The 25,507-nt window shown below is 38.1% G+C and overlaps 1 protein-coding gene across 1 annotated transcript; it reads right to left on the reverse strand.

The window, feature by feature from the left end:
• Positions 1–18,405: 18,405 nt before the first annotated feature.
• Positions 18,406–25,437, reverse strand: LOC148757561 (uncharacterized). The gene is given in 4 exon segments (XM_088800750.1): positions 18,406–19,200; positions 19,202–20,548; positions 21,128–21,314; positions 25,412–25,437. Coding segments are annotated over 4 exon segments (2,058 nt in total). The 3' UTR covers positions 18,406–18,702.
• Between the last annotated feature and the right edge of the window lie 70 nt (positions 25,438–25,507).

Raw genomic sequence — 25,507 nt, forward strand, 5'->3', positions numbered from 1 at the left:
TTTATAAACTGATATTTATTTTTATTAGAAAAAAAATTATGTGTAGGTGATATGCAATATTATATTGGTTATATTAGTTTCAGATGTACAGTACAGTGATTAGCCACTTAAAATATTTCAATTAATTTTTTTTCGCAGTTACAGTTGATATTCAGTATTATTTTTTATTAGTTTCAGGTGTACAGCATGGTGGTTAGACATTTATATACTTTATGCAGTGACCCCCCAGTTAGTCTAGTACCCACCTGGCACTATAAATAGTTGTTGCAACTTTATTTACTATATTCTCTATGCTGTACTTTCCATCCCCATGACAATTTTGTAACTACCAATTTGTCTTTCTTAATCCCTTCACCTTTTCACCCAGCTTGCTCCTACCCCCCCGCCACAACCATCAGTTTGTTCTCTGTAAACATGAGTCTGTTTCTGTTGTTTGTTCATTTATTTTGTTCTTTAGGTTCCACATGTAAATGAGATCATATGGTGTTTGACTTATTTAACTTAGTATAATACCCTCTAGATCAGGGGTGTCCAAACTTTTTTCAATGGTTTTCACCAAGGGCCATTTGCGATAAAATACACAAATTCACTCGAGGTGAAGTACGTATTGCCTCACCTGTTTATTTAAGTAAACTAAATATATTTTTGGAATTTGCTGTGGGCCAGTTAACAATGGATCGCAGGCTGCAGTTGGCCCGCGGGCCGCAGTTTGGACACCCTTGCTCTAGATCTATCCATGTTGTCACAAATGGTAAGATTTCATTCTTTTTTCTGGCCTTGATTCCGTATCTTGGGCTATTGTAAATAGTGCTGCAATGAACATAGAGGTGCATATATCTTTTCGAAGTAGTGTTTTGGATTTCTTCAGATAAATACCCAGAAGTGGAATTGATGGGTCATGAGGCAGTTAGTTCTATTTCTAATTTTTTGAGGAATCTCCAATCTGTTTTCTAGACTGGCTACAACAATCTGCAATTGCACCAACAGTGTACAAGGGTTCCCTTTTCTCTGCATACTCGCCAACACTGATTTGTTGATTTATTGATATATTGGTTATAGACATGTAGACAGGTGTGAGGTGATACCTTATTGTGGTTTTAATTAGCATTTCTCTGGTGATTAGTTATGTTGAGTATCTTTTCACATGTCTATTGGCCATTTGTATGTCCTATTTGGAGAAATGTCTTCTGCCCATTTGTTAACTGGATTTATTTTTATTTTTGGTGTTGAGTTGTATGAGTTCTTTATAAATTTTGGATATTAACCCTTTATCAGATGTATCATTGTCAAATATCTTCTCCCATTTAGTAGGTTGTCTTTTCCTTTTGTTGGTGATTTCCTTTACTGAGCGAAACATTTTTAGTTTGATGTGTTTTCATTTGTTTATTTTGGCTTTTGTTTCCTTTGCTAAGGAGATAGATCAGAAAAAAAATATCACTAAGAGCAATGTCAGAGTTTACTGACTATGTTTTCTTCTAGGAGTTTTATGGTTTCGTGTCTTACATTTAAGTCTTTAATCCATTTTGAGTTTATTCTTGTATATGGTGTAAAAAGATGGTCCAGTTTCATTTCTTTGCACGTATCTGTCAGGTTTTCCCAACACCATTTACTGAGTAGACTGTCTACCCCACTGTGTATTCTTGTCTCTTTTGTCATAGATTAAATGACCATGTAGGTGTGGGTTTATTTCTGGGCTCTTTATTCTGTTTCATTGCTCTTTCATTTCTTTATTCTGTTTCATGAATGATTTTATGCCAGTATGATGTTATTTTGATTACTCTAGCCTTATAATACAATTTATTATCAGGTAGCGTGGTACCTCCAACTTTGTTTTTCTTTGTCAAGATTGATGTGTCTATTTGGGGTCTTTTGTGGTTCCATATAAATGTTCAGATTATTTGTTCTAGTTCTGTTATAAAATGCCCTTGGTATTTTGATAGGGATTGCATTGAATTTATAGATTGCTTTGGGTAGTATAGACATTTTAATGATGTTAATTCTTCCTATCTATGAGCACAATATACAAGTATGATTCGATTTACTTGTATCTTCTTCAATTTCTTTCTTCAGTGTCTTATAGTTTTTTGAGTACAAGTCTTTTACCTCCTTGGTTAAGATTATTCCTAGGGGTGTGTGTGTATACCGAGGGTGCCAAAAAAATGTATACAAGTGGACACTTTGGTCAACGTTGTTCAAGCAGTAGTTTACCATAATCAGAAGTGTCTGGACACTGATGGTAACCACTTTGAGCACCTCCTATAATTGCAGGAGTTAAATGTGACTTGTATTCATCTTTTGTTATCAGTATGTATTGAACATTACAATTTTAATAGTTTTCCTTTTTTAAAATGTTTATATCTTCTATATATGCCAATGTAAATGGGATTTTCCTTATTTCTCTTTCTGACAGTTTATTATTGGTATATAAAAATTGAACTGATTTCTGAATATTACTTCTGTTTCCTGCTACTTTGCTGCATTCATTTGTCAGTTCTATAATAAATTTTTAGTGGCATCTTTAGGGTTCTATTTATATAGTATTATGTCATCGGCAAATAATGGTTTTACTTCTTCCTTTCCAATTTGGAAGCCTTTCATTTTTTATTCTTGTCTCATTGCTGTGGTGAAGACTTTCAATACTATGTTGACTAAAAGTGTTGAAAGTGGGCATACTTGTCTTGTTCCTGATCTTAAGGAGTATGCTTTTAGCTTTTCTTGTTGAGTATGATGTTAGTGGTGGGTTTGTCATATATGACCTTTATTAGGTTGAGGTATGTTCACTCTATTCCCCCGTTGCTGAGAGTTTTTATCATAAGTGGATGTTGGATTTTGTGAAATGCTTTTTGTGCATCTATGATTTTTATCTTTCATTTGTGTATGTAGTGTATCACGTTAATTTGCTGATATTAAACCAACCTTGCATCACAGTAATAAATCACACTTGATCATGGTGGGTGATCTTTTTAATGTATTGCTGAATTTGGTTTGCTAATATTTTGATGAGGACTTTTGCATCTATGTTTATAAGGGTTATCAGCCTATATAGTTTTCTTTTTTTGTATTGTCTTTGTGTGGTTTCTTTTTGTTGTTGTTGTTTTTGTTTCTTCCCCACTTCTTCTGCCTCCCCCCACCCCCACTCCAGTTCAACCTGTTGTTTCTCCCTCAGTCTAGTTGTGTAGGACACAGCTCCCTGGCCCATTCTGATATTATGAGCCTTGTGCCCCCGCTGAGGCAGTCAGTCACTGGTCACTGGTCAGCTGCTCACAGCATCTCGTGGTAGCTCTTGCTGGCCACTCACACTGGCTGCTGGCCACTCACGCTGGCCACCATGTTCATGGCAGCACACAGCAGCCCATGCCCACCTCCGGTTGCTCACGGCAGCCCAGCTCCAGGGAGAGCCGTTGTTCACAATCTTAGCTGTAGAGGGCGCAGTTCACTGGCCCATGTGGGAATCAAACCCCTGATCTTGGTGTTAGGAGCACTGGGCTCCAACCACCTGAGACACCCGGCCCGCCCTTTGTCTGGTTTTGTAATCATTGTAATAGTGGTCTTATAAAATGAGCTTCAGAGCTTTCCCTCCTCTTGAATTTTTTGGAATAATTTGAGAACGATAGATATTAATTGTTTTTTGAATGTTTGGTAATATTCACTGTGAAGTCATCCAGTCCAGGACTGCACTTTGTTGGGAGATTATTTTTATTACTGATTGGATTTGATTAATAGTCATCAGTTGGTTCATATTTCCTCTTTCTTCTTGAGTCCATGTTGAGAAATTGTATGTTTCTAGGAATTTATTTCTTGCAGATTGTCCAATTTGTTGGCATGTAATTGTAGTATTTCCTTAGACTCTTTTGTATGTCTGAGGTGTCAGTTGTCACTTCCACTCTTTTATTTCTGATTTTATTTGTGTTCTCTCTCTTATCTTGATGAGTCTGGAGAAATGTTTATCAATTATGTTTATCTTTTCAAAGAACCAGCTCTTGGTTTTATTATTCTTTTGCATTATTTTTTTAGAATCAATTTTGTTTATTTCGACTCTGATCTTTGTTATTTCCTTTCTTCTACTGAGATTAGGCTTTGTTTGCTGTTCTTCTTCTAGTTCCTTTAAAGGTAATGTTAGGTGTTTATTTGAGATTTTTGTGTGTTTGTTTTCTTGAGGTAGGCCTGTATTACTATGAATTTCCCAGTCCTCTCAGGACTGCTTTCACTGTGTCCCATAGATTCTGGGTCATTGTGTTTTTACTTTCATGTGTCTCAAGGAATCTTTTGATTTCTTCCTTGACCTTGTTGTTGACCCATTCATTATTTAGTAGCATGTTATTTAGCCTCCATGTGTTTGTTGTTTTTCAGCTCAACTCCCAAGTGCAGTTGCCGTTTTCAATCCAGTTGCAGGGGCGCAACCCACCATCCCATGCAGAAATCGAACTGGCAACCTTGTTGTTAAGAGCACCCTCTCTAACCAACTGAGCCATTCGGCCGCCCACCAGCAGCTCAGCTCAAGTCATTGTCTTCAATCTAGTTGTGGAGGGCGCAGCTCACTGGACCATGTGGGAATCGAACCAACAACCTTGTTGTTAAGAGCACATGCTCTAACCAACTGAGCTAACCGGCCACTACTAAAATGATTATTGATAGATACATAGTTATTGACACTTTAGCATTCATATTTCTGTTCTCTGTTTGTTTGTTTTTTTCCTTCTTAAAGACGTCTCTTTAATATTTCTTGTAATACTGCTTTGGTGGTGATGACCTTCTTTAGTTTTTTGTTTGTTTGTTTTTATTGTTGTTTTTTGTCTGGGAAGTTCTTTATCTCTCCTTTAATTTTTTCTTTTTTTCAGTCCATAACAAAACTTACTTTTCTCTTTTTTTTCCCAGTATAACTGACTTTATTTTTCTTTCAACAGTGTGTGGTGAGCATCTTTCTATCCAGGTATAGATACATAATTTAAATTTTTAAAAAATTTATTGTGGTAACAATTGTTAGTAAAATTACATAGATTTCAGGTGTACAGTTCTGTATTATGTCATCTATAAATCCCATTATGTGTTCATCATCCAGAGTCAGTTCTCCTTCCATCACCATATATTTGATCCCCCTTACCCTCATCTCCCACACCCCACCCCCCTTACCCTCTGGTAACCACTGAACTATTGTCTGTGTCTATGAGTTTTTGTTTCTCATTTGTTTCTGTTGTTCTTTTGTTGTTTTTGGTTTATATACCACATATCAGTGAAATCATATGGTTCTCTGCTTTTTCTCTCTGACTTATTTCGCTTAGCATTATACTCTCAAGATCCATCCATGTTGTCACAAATGTTCCTATATCATCTTCTTTTACCACCGAATAGTATTCCATTGTGTATATATACCACAACTTCTTTATCTATTCATCTATCGAAGGACATTTTGGTTGTTCCCATGTCTTGGCCACCGTAAACAAAGCTGCAATGAACATTGGAGCACACGTGTCTTTATGGATAAATGTTTTCAGATTTTTTGGGTAGATTCCCAGGTGAGGGATTGCTAGGTCATATGGTAATTCTACTCGTAATTTTTTGAGGAACCTCCACACTGCCTTCCATAACGGCTGCACCAGTCTGCATTCCCACCAACAGCGTATGAGGGTTCCTTTTTCTCCACAGCCTCTCCAACACTTGTTACTATTTGTCTTGTTGATGATAGCCATTCTGACTGGGGTGAGGTGATACCTCATTGTGTTTTTATTTGCATTTCTCTGATGATTAGTGATGTTGAGCATTTTTTTCTATGTCTATTTGCCATTTGTATGTCTTCTTTGGAGAAATGTCTCTTCAGGTCCTCTGCCCATTTTTCAATTGGGTTGTTTGTTTTTTTGTTGTTGAGTTTCATGAGTTCCTTGTATATTTTGGATATTAGCCCCTTATCGGAGGCACTGTTTGCAAAAATCTTCTCCCATACAGTTGGTTGCCTCTTTATTTTGTCGATGGTTTCTTTTGCTGTGCAGAAGCTTTTAAGTTTCATACAGTCCCATTTGTTTATTTTAACTTTTACTTCCATTGTCTTTGGAGTCAAATTCATAAAATGCTCTTTGAACCCAAGGTCCATAAGTTTAGTACCTATGTTTTCTTCTGTGCAGTTTGTTGTGTCAGGTCTTATGCTTAAGTCTTTGATCCATTTTGAATTAATTTTGGTACATGGTGACAGATAGCAGTCCAGTTTCACTCTTTTGCACGTGGCTATCCAATTCTCCCAGCACCATTTATTGAAGAGGCTGTCTTTCCTCCATTGTATGTTTTTAGCTTCTTTGTCAAAAATTATCTGTCCATATTTATGTGGTTTTATTTCTGAGTTCTCAATTCTATTCCATTGGTCTATGTGTCTGTTTTTCTGCAAATACAATGCTGTTTTGATTATTGTAGCCCTGTAGTACAAGCCAAAGTCAGGGAGTGTGATACCTCCAGTATTGTTCTTTTTTCTTAAGATTGCTTTGGCTATTTGGGGTCTTTTGTAGTTCCAAACAAATCTGATGATTTTTTGTTCTATTTCTTTAAAAAATGCCATTGGGATTTTGATGGGGATTGCATTAAATCTGTATATTGCTTTTGGTAATATGGCCATTTTAACTATGTTGATTCTTCCAATCCATGAGCATGGAATGTCTTTCCATTTCTTTGTGTCTTCTTCAATTTCTTTCAAAAATGTTTTATAGTTTTCAGCATATAGGTCCTTTACATCCTTGGTTAAGTTTATTCCTAGGTATTTTATTCTTTTTGCTGCAATTGCAAAAGGAATTGTTTTTTGTATTTCTTTTTCTGAGATTTCACTGTTAGTATATAGGAATGCAATGGACTTTTGTACGTTGATTTTGTAGCTGGCAACTTTACTGTATTCGTTGATTGTTTCTAATAGCTTTTTGGTGGAGTCTTTAGGGTTTTCTATATATAGCATCATGACATCTGCAAAGAGTGATAATTTAACTTCTTCATTCCCAATTTGGATGCCTTTTATTTCTTCCTCTTGCCTGATTGCTCTGGCATGGACTTCCAACACTATGTTGAAAAGCAGAGGTGATAGGGGACAGCCCTGTCGTGTTCCTGAACGTAGAGCAAAGGGCTTCAGTTTTTCACCATTAATTATGAGATTAGCAGAGGGCTTGTCATATATGGCCTTTATTAAGGTATTTTCCTTCTATACCTATTTTATTAATTGCTTTAATCATAAATGGATGTTGTATCTTGTCAAATGCTTTTCCTGTATCAATTGATATAATCATATGATTTTTGTTCTTTATTTTGTTTATGTGGTGTATCACATTGATGGATTTACGGATGTTGAACCATCCTTGTGCCCCGGGGACACAAGGTCGTGTGAATAATCTTTTTAATGCATTGTTGTATTCGATTTGCTAGAATTTTGTTTAGGATTTTTGCATCTGTATTCATCAGAGATATTGGTCTGTAGTTTTCCTTTTTTATGTTGTCCTTAGCAGGTTTTGGTATCAGGGTAATGTTGGCCTCATAAAATGAGTTAGGGAGTACTGTGTCTTCTTCAGTTTTTTGGAAGAGTTTGAGCAGGATTGGTATTAGATCCTCTTTGAAGGTTTGGTAGAATTCACTAGTGAAGCCATCTGGTCCCGGACTTTTGCTTTTGGGAGGGTTTTGGATGACTGATTCAATTTCGTTACTGGTGATCGGTCTCTTTAGATTTTCCAGTTCTTCATGGTTCAGCCTTGGAAGGCTATATGTTTCTAAGAACTTGTCCATTTCTTCTAGGTTATTGAATTTGGTGGCATATAGTCCTTCGTAGTATTCTTGGATGATCCTTTGTATTTCTGTGGCATCCGTGATAACGTGATAACTTCCCCTTTTTCATTTCTGATTTTGTTAATTAGTGTCTTCTCTCTTTTTATCTTAGTGAGTCTAGCCAAGGGTTTGTCTATTTTGTTAATCTTTTCAATGAACCAGCTCTTTGTCACATTAATTTTTTCTATTGTCTTTTTGTTCTCTATTTCATTTAGTTCTGCTCTGATTTTTGTTATTTCCTTTCTTCTGCTGACCTTGGGTTTCACTTGTTCTTCTTTTTCTAGTTCTTTAAGGTGTAACATGAGGTTATTTATTTGGAATTTTTCTCGTTTCTTGAGATAGGCCTGTAATGATATAAATTTCCCTCTTAAAACTGCTTTCGCTGCATCCCCAAAATTTTGGTAGGATGTATTTTCACTATCATTTGTTTCTATGTATCTTTTGATCTCTCCTCTAACTTCTTCTTTGACCCAACATACTTTTGTTCTTTAAAAGTATGTTGTTTAATCTCCATGTATTTGTGTTTTTTCCTGCTTTCTTTTTGCAGTTGATATCCAATTTCAAAGCCTTGTGATCAGAGAATATGCTTGGTATGATTTCAATCTTCTTAAATTTGCTGAGGCTGATTTTATGTCCCAGTATATGGTCTATCCTTGAGAATGTTCCATGTACACTAGAAAAGAATGTATAGTCTGATGTTTTAGGATGAAGTGCTCTATATATGTCAGTTATGTCCATTTCATCTAATATGTCATTTAGGGCTGCTATTTCATTATTTATTTTCTGTTTGGATGAACTATCCATAGCTGTCAATGATGTATTTAAGTCCCCTAGTATAATTGTGTTTTGGTCAATCTCTCCCTTTAGTTCTGTTAGTAGTTGCTTGGTATATTTCAGTGCTCCCTGATTGGGGGCATAAATATTGATGACTATTATGTCTTCTTGTTATATATTCCCCTTTACCATTATGAAATGTCCATCTTTGTCTCTTGTTATCTTTTTTACCTTGAAGTCTGTTTCATCTGATACCATTATGGCTACACCTGATTTTCTCTGGATACCATTTGCTTGGAGTGTCAATTTCCACCCTTTCACTTGGAGTCTATGCTTGTCCTTGTAGCTGAGATGTGTCTCTTGGAGACAGCATATGGTTGGGTTTAGTTTTTTGATCCAATCTGCTACTCTGTGCCTTTTTATTGGTGAGTTCAGTCCATTTACATTTTCTTATCCATTCAGCCACCCTCTGTCTTTTGATTGGAACATTTAATACATTTACACTTAAAATGAACATTGATAGATACATAGTTACTGCCATTTTATTATTCACATTTTTGGTCTTTTTTTTTCCACCTTAAAGAAGTCCGTCTTAACATTCCTTGTAATACTGGTTTGCTGATGATGAACTTCTTTTGCTGTCTCTTGTCTGGGAAGCTCTTTATCTGTCCTTCGATTTTACATGATAGCCATGCTGGGTAGTGTACTCCTAGTTGTTATGTCCTTGCTTTTTATCACTTTGAATATTTTATGCCAATCCCTTCTGGCCTACAGAGTTCCTGTTGAGAAATAGCTGATAGTCTTATGGAGCTTCCTTGTAGGTAACTAACTGCTTTTCTCTTGCTGCTTTTAGGAGTCTCTCTTTGTTTTGGTGTGGGCCTCTTTGGGTTCATTGTTGGGATTCTCTGCATTTCCTGGGCTTGTATGTCTATTTCCTTCACCAGATTAGGAAAAGTTATTGGTCATTATTTCTTCAAATAGGTTCTCAATCCCTTGCTTACCAGTACTCCAGGCTGGGAAGTCTGATGTGAGTCTGGGATCCCTCAGTCCTATGGGGATAACCACCACAACCAAGACATACCTCCTGAGTCTCAACTGCCACATGGAGTAATGCGCCCAGCAGTTTTCACATCTCCCCCCCTCCTGTCAGTTACGATGTGGCTTCTTTACATCCACAGTTACAAAAATTGTGTTCAGCTAGACTTCAGATGGCCCTCAAAGTTGCTTGTTCTATAATTTAGTTGTAATTTTGATGTGTTCACGGATGAGGCAAGCACAGCGTTTATCTACTCTTCCATCTTGGACCACTCCCAGATGACACTCTTAAAAATTGTTATTCTGTAGGTTTGAAGTGGGGCCCATGAATTGGCATCTCTTTAAAGCTCCATGTTCATGCTGATGTTGCTCCCCCTGGACCTCATTACCTGTAGTGCTACACCAGAGAAAGACACAGCACACCTGAGGCTGTTACACTCAACTGTATCTCAACACAAATCCTGTCATTTCCCACTGAAGACAATCACTGCCTTGAGAGATCATGTTCTTTACAGGCCCTTAAAAGCTCACAAAAGCCTAGAGAAGGCAGTATAATCTGAGCAAATCTGTATTTGGAAATCTGCATTCGCAAAACTACTTTGGATAAATTCACTAATGCACCATTTATTAATCATCAACCATGTACTCAGAAGTAGGTTACAGTGCACCGTGTTGGGAAACTCACATACATTATGTGAATTAATCCCCATGAAACCCAGGGAGTTAAGTACTAAATGTTCCATATTTCAAATGAGAATGTAGATAATGTGTCACATCCAGTGCAACACAGACGGTGAGGGAATGAGAAGGGGTGGCGTTAGGTTAAGTTTTAAGAAGGAAAGACACAGAGACTTAATGCAGTTGAATCTCAGAGGGCCAAGGGTCTCACAGTCCTGAGAGACTGGAGCACAGAATCAGGCCAACCGGTGTGTTTTATTGATTATACAAGGAAGTAAAAATCATCTTGTCTACGGTCTGTGAAACTCATCCATCATATCACAAAGGTGATTTAATCCAATTATCCCTTTCAAAAAGCAGCAAGTCTTATGATGACATATTTAAGGTTTGTACCCTCCTGGGGATAAATCTCTCATGATAAAACTTTGTTATTGAGCTAAACAAGGAGAGCTGATGTTATCGCTCTCCTAATCCTCTCTCACAATCAGGAGAGAGAGAAAGCCAGTGTCAGCAATGGCTTCCTTTAAGCAGGGGTAAGGGGAGAAAATGCTCCTTCCCATATTTTCCATAGTAGCTCATTGGGGGTCCCCACACGGTTCCACCTGTCTTAGGTTGTTCCTCACATGAGAAATCTTACCCGTCCTTGGCTGCAAACCATCTTTTGGGGACCGGACAGAGAGACATGAGGTGTAAACATAAAGATGAAGCAAAGTCACAAGAAGGCAGAGTCTCACAGACTCTTCTTTCCTTAGGGAAAGATACGAGGGGACAGTTGGCTAGACTGCTGCGTGACAATACTGGGGCTTACCTGTCTGTCTGTTTTTCTGTTTCCCTATAATTGATTTAAGACAAACAAAAAATACTTCTGTAGAATAGGAGCTAAAGATAGATGGGAGAAATACAGAAATGAATGTGGAGTAGCAATTCAGAGGACTTTGTCACTGTTGTGTTCATATTTACTTATTTTTAGAAATAGGTAAATGTCAAATTTTATTATTAAAGGCAAAACAGTTTTCCATTCCCACCAGCAATACGGGAGAATTCTACCACTTTCTCTGTGGTATTTGCTGTTATCAGTGTTTTTAAATGACAGACACGCTAGAATATATGAAATGGTACTGGACTACAGATTCTCTAGTGACCAGGATTAAAGAAAATGTGACTGTGGGCCATACCGGAGGCTCAGGTGGTTGGAACGTTGTGTGTCTAATGCTGAGTTTGCCGGTTTCATTCCACATGGGCCAGTGAGCTCCACTCTCTACAGATAAGATTGTGAACAGCTCGACCTGGAGCTGGGCTGCTACGAGCAGCCAAAGGACGGCGTGTGCTGCGTGCTGCCATGGGCTACTGTGTTTTGCCATGAGCAGCTGGTGGCCAGCATGAGTGGCTGGCAGCTAGCGAGAGTTGCTGTGAGCTGCCAACGGACAACTGGCGGCCGAGTGCCTTAGCTGGGGGTAGCACGAGGCTCATAATACTATCGTGGGCCAGGGAGCTGTGTCCTACACTAGATTGAGAAACAGTGGCTTGAACTGGAGTGGGGGTGGGAGGAGAAAAGAAAAAAAGGCCAGCCCAGAGGCTCAGGGAGTTGGAGCTCCGTGCTCCTAACTCTGAAGGCTGCCAGTCGGATTCCCACTTGGGCTGGTGGACTCTCAACAAGGTTGCCAGTTTGATTCCTCGAGTCCCGCAAGGGATGGTGGGCTCCAACCCTGCAACTAAGATTCCACACGGCACCTTGAGCTGAGCTGCCACTGAGCTCCCAGATGGCTCAGTTGGTTGGAGTACTGGCTGTCAACCACTAGGTTGCCAGTTCGATATCCCGCAAGGGACGGTGGGGTGTGACCCCTGCAACTAAGAGCGAACATGGCACCTTGAGCTGAGCTACCACTGAGCTCCTGGATGGCTGTTGGTTGGAGTGCATCCTATGAACCACAAGGTTGCTGGTTTGACTCCTGCAAGGGATGGTGGGCTGCGCCCCCTGCAACTAGCAACGGCAGCTGGACCTGGAGCTGAACTGCGCCTTCCACATCTAAGACAGAAAGGACAACAACTTGAAGCTGAACGGCACCATCCACAACTATGATTGAAAGGACAATTTGGAAAAAATCCTGCAAAATACGCACTGTTCCTCAATAAATTCCCGTTCCTCTCCCCCCCCCCCAAAAGAAAAAAAAAGAATGTGATTGTGTGACCGTCGGTACACACACACACACAATTCAGTCTTCAAAAAGGGGAAATCCTTTCATTTATGACGACATGAATGAATCTGGAGGATATTATGTATGTGAAAGAAAACATACACATAAAGGCAAATATATGATCTGACGTAATGGTGGAATTAAAAACGTCAAACTCATAAAAGCAAATGGTAGAGTGGTGATTGCCAGGGACTGGGGAAAATGAGATGCTGCTCAAGTGGTACCAAGTTTCAGTTATGCAGGATAAGTTCTGGAATTCCAATGTACTGCGTGGTGACTACAGGTAGTAATAGATTGCATGCTTGAATTTTTTAAAAACAGTTTATTCACGAGATTTCCTTTTTTGTTTCATCAATTTTATTTGGGAATATCGGGGAGCCCATCAGCTCCAGTTGTCCTTCAATCTAGTTGTGGAGGGAGCAGCTCAGCTCCACGTCCGGTTGCCATTTTCAATCTTTAGTTGCAGGGTGGCGCACGCAGCCCACCATCCCATGTGAGAACTGAACTGGCAACATTGTTAAGAGCTTGCGCTCTAACCAACGGAGCCATCTGGCTACCCTGCATACTTGAAATTTGCTGAAAGTGTATCTTTAGCATTCTCATTACAAAAAAAAATAAATAAAACAAAGTCTTCACTATGTGAGATGATGGACATGTCAAGTAACTTGATTATGATTATTATTTTACAACATATAGTCTTATTTCCCTTTTGGTAACTTCAGCAACTCCTGGATCTGAAAACTGGAAAACAGCATTATGGATGACATGGCTCTTAAAGAAACTTGACAGAAGAAACAAGAAAAATAGAAATTAAGGCACCAAGACTTACAGGTGTTTACTCCCATTTATCTGCCTTTGGGTTTTGGAAAATGTTAAACACCAGCCCTAGAGGTGGGAGACGCAGCCAACTGAAATTCTGATCTCCTATAATCTGCTCAGTGTGGGGACATCCCAGGGTGTGGACAAACCTGGCCACAACCGCAAAAGGGGTGGACCTGGGTTGTTGAAGTCAGAGTGGTTCCTTGACTTGTCTTGCTTCTGGATTACTTTCAGCTCTGGCATTCCTAAGTCCACCCATAAAAATGTAACTGATAGTTTGTACCATTTTATACTATTTATACTAATTCCATATTTGAAAACATAAAATAAGCCAGTTGATGTACATACTTGGAATTACCTGTGGCAATCAGAAACTCATAATTAACCAGTTCAAAGAAATACATGTATAAATATGACTACTAATACCAATAATAATGAACACCTTTCCTGTTGATGGCCTTTCAAAGGTGACATCAGATCCCACACAACAGAAAAAGTAAACTGGTGAAAATGAAGCCAAAGACTCCTGATGAACCATCCCTTCCATGCACTGACCCCACAATCTTGAATTCAACTTTTAAACATTTGCTCCAGACTTAAAGTTCTTTGGAGGTAGGGACCTTGACTATTGTTTATCTAATGACCAGATGAATCGGTAAAATTTATCTGTCATTTGCATTTCTAGACCTCCTGTGTTTCTCACCTGAGGACCTGGAAATGGAGCAACTCCCAGCTAGCAGAGATATTGTTCCTATGAATGTTCTGGGCACTATGCTTTGGCCTGTACAGAATAAAAACGATGAACCCACGGCCCAAGTAATGAGCCTTAAACACAAAACATTAGAGGTAGATATGAATACTCTGTGAAGTTAAATCTATAGTTGTATCTGGAAGTACAGTAGACCAGTATCCATTTTATGTATATAGTTTTTGTGATGTTTGTGTTGCTCCTAAACAACAGGCTAAAGCATCAGAACTGATATTTACCAGCACGTGCAAGGTCCAGCAGAGCACATTAGATGGGTCAAAGGACTTTTGGCCTTTCACTTTTATCTGGAATTTCTGGGGCTGATGATGATGGCTTGAAAGACATGCAAGGAACAAGTAGTGCCCATGCTGTGAACATAGATAAGTTTCCATCGAAAATCATGTAGAAAATGTTTCAATCCATAAGCTGCTGTGCTCTCTGGAATGCCTATACAAAGAATGACCAACGGTTGGCCACATTCAGGTGACTTAAAAGAAAACCTGTTGAATGTATTCCGGTTCCACTTCAGTAAAGGAGAAGATAATGATGTAACGCTGTGAAATTCTCCAAGATGTTAATGAAAACTGGGACCAAAAATATCATTCCAATTTTCATATACAGAGATGTCAGTTCATTATTTTCCAGCATTTAATATTCACATTCAGAAATACAGGATTCTGTATGAAAAATGTGAGTCGGGGGCTCCCTTTTTCATCAAAATGTTTTCAAAAATTTCACCGAAACCTGATGAGCATCATTGTATTAGAAAATTCCGAACTATTGATTGGCACCTGCAATGAATATGAGGGATGGGGAGAGCCTTGAGATGCTGTAGACATCACACTTCTAAATGGAATGGCTGTGATATATATGTAACTGGGAATGAAAATGAAAATAGAGGAATTAGAGATAATTAGGAAATGAAACAAGCAGAATTTATCTAAATTCAGAAAGTCACTAGTGCAGCCTGAGAACAAGTGTCCTCTCTCTGCATACAGAATTCATGTCAAATTCACCCTGGATATTTTCCTCTCCTACTTGGGGCTACAGCATCACTCCTATTGGAATACATTTTGCCTAATTATGGAGTAGCAATTACACACACGGCAATGTCCTATGTGTTTGCTCACTACATCTAAATGTCAAAACTCAGACTTATGAGATCACCAACTTTTCTCCTGAACAAACTAGAATAGTGAATAACTTTGCTGACATCACTTATACAAAGTGAAAACAATACAAAAAATTTGTGACAGTGTTTTTTTTTAAATTGAAGGAAAAAATGAGACGTATTAAACTCCAACTTAATATGCTCAGTGTGAGATTACTTCCATTTTCAAGATGATTTCTGTACACCATTAAATTGAGTCATTCTTAAAATCCCTGCAGTCATATGTATGCAATATGTCATGAAATATGGAACAAAGAAAACATACGGTAGGTCTTATGTGAGACACAAGAAAGTAAACAAGGCAAGATTGCAATAGGAGATTCTCAAACCAAGAGTCATGAGGTTTGAGAGAAATTCAATATAGTGTACAGAGAATAATTCACATCATGAACTTGTAAGGTTTCAGTCTGCCAATAAATCATCTAATGTTTTAAAATGACTGATTTTGATCCATTATTTACACCTTTCCTTGTGAAGAAGTGTACACACACACACACACACTCCTTCCTCATGAGTCCTCACTCCTAAATCACATCTTTAGGTTACTATATTTTCTTACTACATACAGTGTATATCAAAACCACAAAAATCCATTTATTACATAGGCTCAGAGAAAAGACATGTGCAAAAAGAATATGAGGGCAAAATTTTATAAAGTGATTCCCCATTCCAAAAATAGGGCTTGTAACTATATATTTTTGGACTTTGGTAAATTAACCTTTGTTAAACAAAGCCCCCTGGTATTGGATGGTGAGCAGCAGTTACAGAAAAGAAAAATTGAAAAAGAAAAGTTTATAACTCACAGGCCCTGGAGGAAGTACACAACATGCCTGGAGGAGCTACAAGGGAAGCCCAAAGAGGAAGCAGGCAGAATGGGAGAACCCAGGGTACATGCCATTATTACGGTCCCTACATGGAGTGTTTTGGGGGCTCTCAAACTGGATCCAGGTTGTTCAATTCAAATCAAAACGAGCAAGGTGTAAGTAGACTCTTCGGAGATCTTATCTAAGGGGCACACAAGGTGAAGGCCTTAAGATGTAAGGGAGATTATTACTCACAGAGGCTGCGGGAGAAGTCTTATCAGGAACTTATATTTACTTGTGAATTTGAGAACTGTTATCTACTGTATATACTAGCTGGAGGGCAGTGTGTCAGTTCAACACACCTAGCTACACAAAATGAATACCAAGGCAGCAATATCATAAAGTACTTTACCTCAACTCTCAAAAACACTGCTGTATTACCTTTGTTGCAACCATCATAATACCCCAGTAGTTACCACAATGTACCATATACAGAGGGTGCCAAAAAAATGTACATGCATTTTAAGAAATGGAAAAAAAATGTATTAAAATAGTAACACTCAATATATACTATAACAAAAGATGAATATAGGTCATGTGTATACACTTTTTGGCACCCCCGGTATAATTTAGTATATTGTTACATACTACCTTGAATAAGGTGAGATAGGTTAATGTTGGTGACAGGATAACACATCATTCATTACACATGAGTGTTAACACACTTATGTTCACTCAGCTTTATTAATGAAAACATACTAAGTCCACATATAGACTAAATAAAGCATTACAAACCCACTGTATGATCACTGGTCAAAATACACATTACAGGCATTCAAGAAGCACTCCTGTTCTCCAGATATAGTTACTTGGGAGCTGTGCTTCCTATGGTTTTCAAGAGGGGGGGTGATTATTTAGGATACATGGATATGCAATAATTTAACGCACTTAGGGATGAGTTACTTATCATTTTGTCAAATAATTCTGAAGACTTCTTTATTGCAGCCACATGAAATAATATTCATGACTTTTCCAGGATGTTTTCCAAGTCAAGTTGTTGTTCTTTCAATCGTAGTTGTGGAGGGAGCAGCTCAGGTCCAGTCTCTGTTGTTAGTTGCAGGGGGCACAGCCGACCATCCCTTGTGGATGTCGAACAGGCAACCCTGTGGTTGAGAGGATGCCCTCCAACCAACTGAGCTATCTGGGAGCTCAGCAGCAGCTCAGGTCAAGGTTCCGTGTTCAATCTTAGTTGTAGGGGGCACAGCCCACCATCCCTGTGGGAGTCGAGGAGTTGAACTGGCGACCTTGTGGTTGAGAGCCCACTGGCCCATGTGGGAATCGAACCGGCAGCCTTCGGTGTTAGGAGCACAGAGCTCCAACCGCCTGAGCCACCATTCTGGCCCCACTACATGAATTTTTTGCCACCAATTCAGGGCTCTTGCAACACGAGGCACTGTCTGTGAGGGAGTTTTTAGCTAGTAAACAAATAACTGTATTGGAACACCATCTGTACTCACCTGATCTGGCCCCCAATGACTTCTTTACCCGAAGATAAAGGAAACCTAAATACTGAAAGGAAGATATTTTGATGACATTCAGGACATCAAGGGTAGTACGACGACAGCTCTAATGGCCATTCCAGAAAGACTTCCAAAATTGCTTTGAAGGGTGGACTAGGAGTTGCTATCGGTGCATATCTTCCCAAGGGGAGTACTTCAAAGGTGACCATCGTAATATTGAGCAATGAGGAATGTAGCACTTTTTCTAAGATGAGCTCACAAACTTAATAGTACGACCTTGTATATTTCCACATATTTTTACATCTTTAAAGTCACTTTCATGCATGAATTCTGTGCGGATTCTGGAAGTGCTTATTTTGTTCAAAGGTGTTTCAACATTTATTACAAATATACAATGACTCTCCAGTATGCCTTCTCTGATATTGCATAAGGCTGTATGTCCAGCTCCAGCGTTTGCCCCATTCTTTAGTTTTAAGGTTTTAGCCACTATGAATTCTTACCTGTCAATTAACAGGCAGATACTGAGTATCAGGTTTGGCAAATTCTTTACATTGTAAGGCTTCCCTTCAGTATGAACTCTTTGACATTGAGTGATGCCTCAGCAATAATTAAAAGGTTTGCAACATTATTTATATTTGTATTGTTTTTCTCCGACATGAGTTCTCTGAAATTCAGTATTTGCCCTTTTCTCTACACTTGTAAGGCTTTTCTCTTGTATGAATTCTCTCATATTTAATGTGACTTAAGCATTAGTTTTTGCCACATTCTTTACATCTGTATTGTTTGTCTCGAGTATAAATGACCAGATTTGAGTAAGGCTTGAGACTAAAGGTTTTGCCATAGTATCTCCATCGGTAAGGCTTCTTTCCAGTTTGAACTGACTAATGTAAAGTAACATGTGAATGCTGATTATACGCTTTGAAATATGAGGTGCATTAATAGGCTTCTCTCCTGTATGAATTCTCTGATGTTGAGTAGTAAGGATTGAACACTGGGTAAAGGCTTTGCCACACTTTCTACGTGTGTGAGACTTCACACCAGTATGAATTCTGATATTGAATAAATTTTAAGCACTGTTTCAAAAGTTTGCCACACTCTCTTCATTTATAAGGCTTCTCTCTGGTATGAACTTTATGATGTAATGTAAGGCTTCACCATATTCCTTATCTGTAAGTTTCTAATCAGTTTGAAATCTCTTGATGTTGAGTAACTTTTGAGTTCTGGGTAAAGGCTTTGTCACATCCTCTATATTTATAAGGCTTCTCTCCAGTATGAATTCTCTGATGTTGAGTAAGATGAGAATGCCGCTTAAAGGCTTTGCCACATTCTGTACATTTGTAAGGCTGCTCTCCAGTATGAATTCTCTGATGTCGAGTAAGATGAGAACGCCACTTATAGGCTTTGCCACATTCTGTACATTTGTAAGGCTTCTCTCCAGTATGAATTCTCTGATGTAAAGTAACAGTTGAATACCGGCTAAAGGCTTTACCGCACTCCATACACTTGTAAGGTTTCTCGCCAGTATGAATTCTCTGATGTCGAGTAAGTTGAGAACGCCCATTAAAGGCTTTGCCACATTCTGTACATTTGTAAGGTTTCTCGCCAGTATGAATTGTCTGATGTTGAATAAGATGTGAACGACCCCTAAAGGCTTTGCCACATTCTGTACATTTGTAAGGTTTCTCGCCAGTATGCATTGTCTGATGTTGAATAAGTTGAGAACGCCACTTATAGGCTTTGCCACATTCTGTACATTTGTAAGGTTTCTCGCCAGTATGAATTGTCTGATGTTGAATAAGATGTGAACGACCCCTAAAGGCTTTGCCACATTCTGTACATTTGTAAGGTTTCTCGCCAGTATGAATTCTGTGATGTTGAATAAGATTAGAACGCTGCTTAAAGGCTTTGCCACATTGTGTACATTTGTAAGCCTTCTCTCCATTATGAATCCTCTGATGTAGAATATGGTATGAACGCCACTTAAAGGTTTTGCCACATTCTCTACATTTGTAAGGCTTCTCTCCAGTATGAATTCTCTGATGTAGAATATGGTATGAACGCTGCTTAAAGGCTTTGCCACATTCTGTACATTTGTAAGGCTTCTGTCCAGTATGAATTCTCTGATGTAAAGTAACACTTTCATACCGGCTAAAGGCTTTACCGCACTCCATACACTTGTAAGGTTTCTCGCCTGTATGAATTATCTGATGTCGAATAAGATGTGAACGAACCTTAAAGGCTTTGCCACATTCTGTACATTTGTAAGGCTTCTCTCCAGTATGAATCCTCTGATGTAAAGTAACACTTGCATACCGGCTAAAGGCTTTACCGCACTCCATACACTTGTAAGGCTTCTCTCCAGTATGAATTCTCTGATGTTCAGTAAGATGAAAACGCTGCTTAAAGGCTTTGCCACATTCTGTACATTTGTAAGGCTTCTCTCCAGTATGAATTCTCTGATGTGAAGTAAGATGAAAACGCTGCTTAAAGGCTTTTCCACATTCTCTACATTTGTAAGGCTTCTCTCCAGTATGAATTCTCTGATGTTGAGTAAGACGTGAAGAATGGTTAAAAGCTTTTCCACATTCTCTACATTTGTAAGGCTTCTCTCCAGTATGCATTTTCTGATGTTGATTAAGACGTGAACAATGGTTAAAGGCTTTGCCACATTCTCTACATTTGTAAGGCTTCTCTCCAGTATGAATTCTCTTATGGGTACGTCGGTTGAATAATTGACTTAACACTCTAACACACTGATTATATTTATAAGGTTCGTCCCCAGTATCAATATTCTGAAGATTTAAAGTTCGGTTCAAAGATTTGGTCGGTTCACTGCATTTGTCTGTCATCTCTACAGTTTGAACATTCTGATATATAATATTTGAGCTTTCATTAAAGACTGTCCGGCATTTATCATGGTTCAGTGGAAGATGAGTTCTGTGATGGTCATCAGGATTTGACCTGTGGTTAATGTTCTCCGAAGATTCAGGGCACTGAAAACTTAACTCTCCATTATATGTACTCTGGTAATGAATGAAAATAGAAAAAGCCTTTAGTGAGGGCTCTCATTTAATTATACATGTAAACTTGTTCCCTATTAAACAATCTGATACTTATTAAACCACGACGGTTGTATATAGACCCTCCAAGGTTATGAAAATTCGAGACTGTCAAATAAGAAGGAATTATGTCTCTACGGAATAATGAATCCTTGGTTAAGGGATTTTCAAATTCATCACATTTAGAATTGCTCTTACTTTGAAATGTTATTTTAAGAAATGTCTGATTAAATTTATCCAATACACGGACCCTGACAGGTTTGGCAGGCCTTAGAATATCTAGCACAGCTGATTATTTGTATTCATCAAATCTGGGAGCTCTGCCTGTTTCTTAAATACCCAATACATTAAAAGATTCAAATGATAATTTGCACTATGAACTACTCTTTTCAGAGAATATGTGCTTTTAAAAAACTGTTTTCAGTCTTTATGTTCCAATATCCCATGTTCTACAAATGTAAATGACTTAAAGTGGGAGTTTCCCCAATATGTTTTATACCCTTGATCTCTTCTGACAACAAGGATTTCATTAAGAGTACTTACCTCAGTTTGCTTCTGTCTATCATAACAGCCTTTTTGCCCTTCACACTCCCCCTCACATTCCCAGACTTTCTTAAGTGTAAATTCCCAGGGCTGCGACACTTTCCAAATCTTACCAGGAGCGTTTTGTGGAATGAATCTTCTAGGCCTGGCTGTGGCAACAAATCCTGGGTTTCTTGAGAAGACATAGCTGAAAGATAACAAGTTATCACACTTACTACACTCAGGTGAATCTACTTAAATTCTAACGTACAGAATTAATGCTGATCAGAGGTCTTAAGCAAGATGGCGGAAGGAAGCACCAAAACTTTACTCTTCCATGGAGATGTGAACAATTATAGACACAATTACCAAGAATTACTGACCCAGCTGCCTTTTCAAGTACACCAGAAGCCAGGTCAGAGATCACGGCACCCCAGAAAAGCACAAAATGAGAGAGAGTCACATCAATGACGGAAGAAACATTGCTTACATTTGCTCACCCTATAAAATGATTGTGGGAAAACTCTCAATTCACAGTTTCTTCTCCTGAGAGAAATAAAGGTGTCTATTTTGTATCTAATGATCTGATATTTTGGCAGCTGCCCGAGGGACTTGTTTCTGTTTTGTATGGCAGAGATCGCTAAGGAAATGGTAGTACACTGTGAATGCGTTCTGGCTAAGAAAAAAAAAATTAGTCATTGTTCAACCACCAGCTCAACTGCTGTAGTGAGGACAGACACCAGGGATAAAAAAAGATCACGGGCTCTAAAGAAGAAACTGAACATTTAAAACTAGAAAATTACATATAGAAAACACAGAGAACAAACATCCGCAGCAGAGGTTTGGCACCCCTTAGAATTTCAAGCACAGCTGATACTTATTTGTGTTCCCGACACAAAGAAAGTTCACAAAGCCTGGGAACTATAGCTGTTTCTTAAACACCCGAATCGCAAAACAAGGTCACGAGGCATACAGAGAAACAGAAACACATGGTCCAGAGGAATAAAATGAATCTCCAGAAAGTGACCCTAAATTAATACAGATCCATTGATTACCTGACATAGATTTGAAAATAAATATCTTAAAGGAGCTCAATTGGGAAAAAGAGAGGACACGTAGACAACTAAATATCAGGAAAACTTGGCAAGACCAAAATGAAACTGCAAAGAGACAGAAAGTACAGAAAAAGAACCACAAAGATTGGAAGCTGGAGAATACAATGCCTGAATTTTAAAATACAAAGAATCACCAACAGACTCGATCAAGCACAATAAAGGGTCAGACAACTCGAACACAGTTCATTTTAAATTGTGGGCTTAGGGAAGCAAAGAAATGTCAAAAAGTCAGTATAGCCTAAGGGACTCATGGGATATCAAGAGGACCAATACACACATTAATGGACACCATAAGGAGAGGAGACAGAAATGGGGCAGACAGCTTATATGAAAGATGGCTTAAAATTCCCCCATTTGAAGAAACAGAAATACAAATTTAAGCAGCTCACTGAATTCTAAGTAGGATGAATGTAAAAATACCAACAGATACATTATAATCAAACATTCGTGAATCACAGAAACTAAATTTTGAAAGCAACAAATAAAAAGCAACTTGTCATGTGAAAGACAGCTGCTCTAAGATTATCATTGGGTTTCTGTGCAGAAATCTTGTAGGAAGAAGAGTATCAAATAAAATATTAAAAGGCCTTAAAGACTAAAACTATCAACCAAGAATACTACATCTGGCAAAACTGTCTTTCAGCAATGGAGAAATAAAGACTTTCCCAGATGAAAAACCCCAAGAAGTTTCTTACTGTTACAACTGCCCTAAGAAACATGCTAACGAAAGTCTTTGTAGAGGAAACAAAAGGATTCTAAACAAAGAAAACCATACGACAATGTAAAGCTCTCTACTAAATATAAATGTGTACACAAAAATAGAAACCTATAGTATAATAAACACAGATCACTTTTATTTCTCCTGTCGAATTTTTAAAAATACAAGCAATAAAATCTTAAATCAATGTTGTAAGATACACCACAAAAAAGATACAACATGACAGCAATAATTAATGTAAGTCCATACAGGGATGGATAAAGTAATAGTTAAGTTTTAGCAATAGACAGAGATTAAAATAGCGCATTATAACTTAAAATATTGTAAGTAACCCTCATTATAACCACACACAGAAAAAGTAAAATATCTGTTGACAGATGACAAAATTTTATAGTAGAAAACCATAAAGAATCCACACTGACAAACACTCACACGCACAATCCAAAGAAATGTTGCAAAATGCAGGATAAAATATCAACACACAAAAATGAGTTTTGTTTTTCTCACAGATTTGATATGTGTGTAAATATTTCATTCTAAGTTCTTTATGACAGATATACAGGAAACATAGGTCTGTTTCTGATGAGTGGTCCTTGTGTGCACTTACCTACTATCTGCCTGGTAAATTTGCACCTGGTACTCTCAAGGCAGTCAACAGCCTAAGCATAGGCTGAAAACACACACGTGTGAACTCGTGCTCATGCCACTTTGGAAACAAGCCTGCATTCCTCTTCCAGGTCTAACCCTGTGTGACAGCTGTTTTAGAGCTACTAATTGGAATTAGGAAATGCAATTGGTCACATTTCCCTGAAGTCCATTTCTTTTTAGTAACATTGTGCTTAGGGAAAACCAAAATGGAATCCAAAAGTTTAATGCATCCTTGGCTTTTCAGCAAGAGAAGCAGCTTCTTATAAACTGAGTGTTTATAAGGACTAAACACACATACCAAATTTAAGTAATTTTACTTTGACCCTGAAATTATACCACGCTGCTATAATCTAGTGTTGGAAATGGTGTGTCAGCCATTTATAGCTACTCAATAAAGTGAGGACATTGTTTCTACAGTTCTTTCAGGTGATGAAAAAAAACAAGTGAATTTTTAAAAAAACTTGATCAAATAGACTGTGAAGAAGCTCTATGACACTGACATGGCCGAGGTCAAACAAACAGCCTGATCAGGCCTGATGGAGACAAGGCATGTGTTCGACTGGCTCCTGACTGATGTTTTGAATGTTGACAACAAAATTGGGATCATCTAAACTGAATCAATCTGGCTAGTTCTATATATAAAAATTTTTCACTGTAAAAATAAATAAATAAATAAACAAAGAAATAAATAAAATTGAAGACACAAGTAAATAGAAAGATATTCCATGTTCATGGATGGAATCAAGATACTTAATAGGGCCATATTACCAAAAGCAATATACAGATTTAATGCCATCCCTAACAAAATCTCAACGGCATTTTTTCAAGAAATAGAACCAAAAAATTCATCAGATTTCTATGGTATCACAAGAGACCCCAAATGGACAAAGCAAGCCTGAGAAAAAAACAACAAGACTGGAGGTATCACACTCCTGACTTCAATTTACAATACAAAGCATAATAATAAAAACAGCATGGTATTGGCACAAAAACACACAGACCACTGGACTGGAATTGAAAACTCAGACACAAACCCACATACAAAGGGGCATTTAATTTTCAACAAAGAAACCAGAAACATATAATGGAAGAAAAGGTGCTGGGAAAATTGCAAAGCCACGTGCAAAAGAATGAAACTACACTGCTTTCTGTCACCATCTAACAAAATTAATTCAAAATGGATCAAAGACCTAAAAATAAGACCTGAAAAAATCAATTGTATAGAAGAAAGCATAGGTATTAAATATATGGACCTTGGGTTCAGAGAGGATTTTATGAATTTGACCTCAAAGCCAAGGGAAGTAAAGGCACAAATAAATGAATGGCACGATAACAAACTAAAAAAAGCTTCTACACAGCAAAAGAAACTATCAACAAAACAGAGGCAACCAACTGAATGGGAGAAGATATTTGCAAACAACATCTCCGATATGGGGCTAATATCCAAAATATATAAAGAACGCATACAACTTGACAACAAAAAACAAACAATCCAATTAAAAAATGGGCAGAGGACCTGAACAGACACTTCTCCCAAGAAACATATGAAAAAATGTATGAAAAAATTTTCATACGGCCAAGAAACGTATGAAAAAATGCTCAATTTCACTAGCGATTACGGAAATGCAAATCAAAACCACAATGATGTATCACCTCACACCTGTTAGAGTGGCTATCATCAGCAAGACAAGTAATAACAAGTGTTGGAGAGGCTGTGGGGCAAAAAGAATCCTCACACACTGTTGATGGGAATGTAATTTGGTACAGCCCCTACAGAAAACAGTACGGAGATTCCTCAAAAAATTCAGAACGGAATCACCATACAACCCAAAAATCCCTCTTCTGGGCATCGACCCCCAAATTCTGAAAACATTTATCCATAAAGATATACGTACCCCTATGTTCACTGAAGCATTATTC

The sequence above is a fragment of the Rhinolophus sinicus genome, chromosome 8 (genome assembly GCF_057876585.1).
Source record: "Rhinolophus sinicus isolate RSI-liver-muscle chromosome 8, RSI-T2T, whole genome shotgun sequence".
NCBI classification, from domain to species: Eukaryota; Metazoa; Chordata; class Mammalia; order Chiroptera; family Rhinolophidae; genus Rhinolophus; species Rhinolophus sinicus.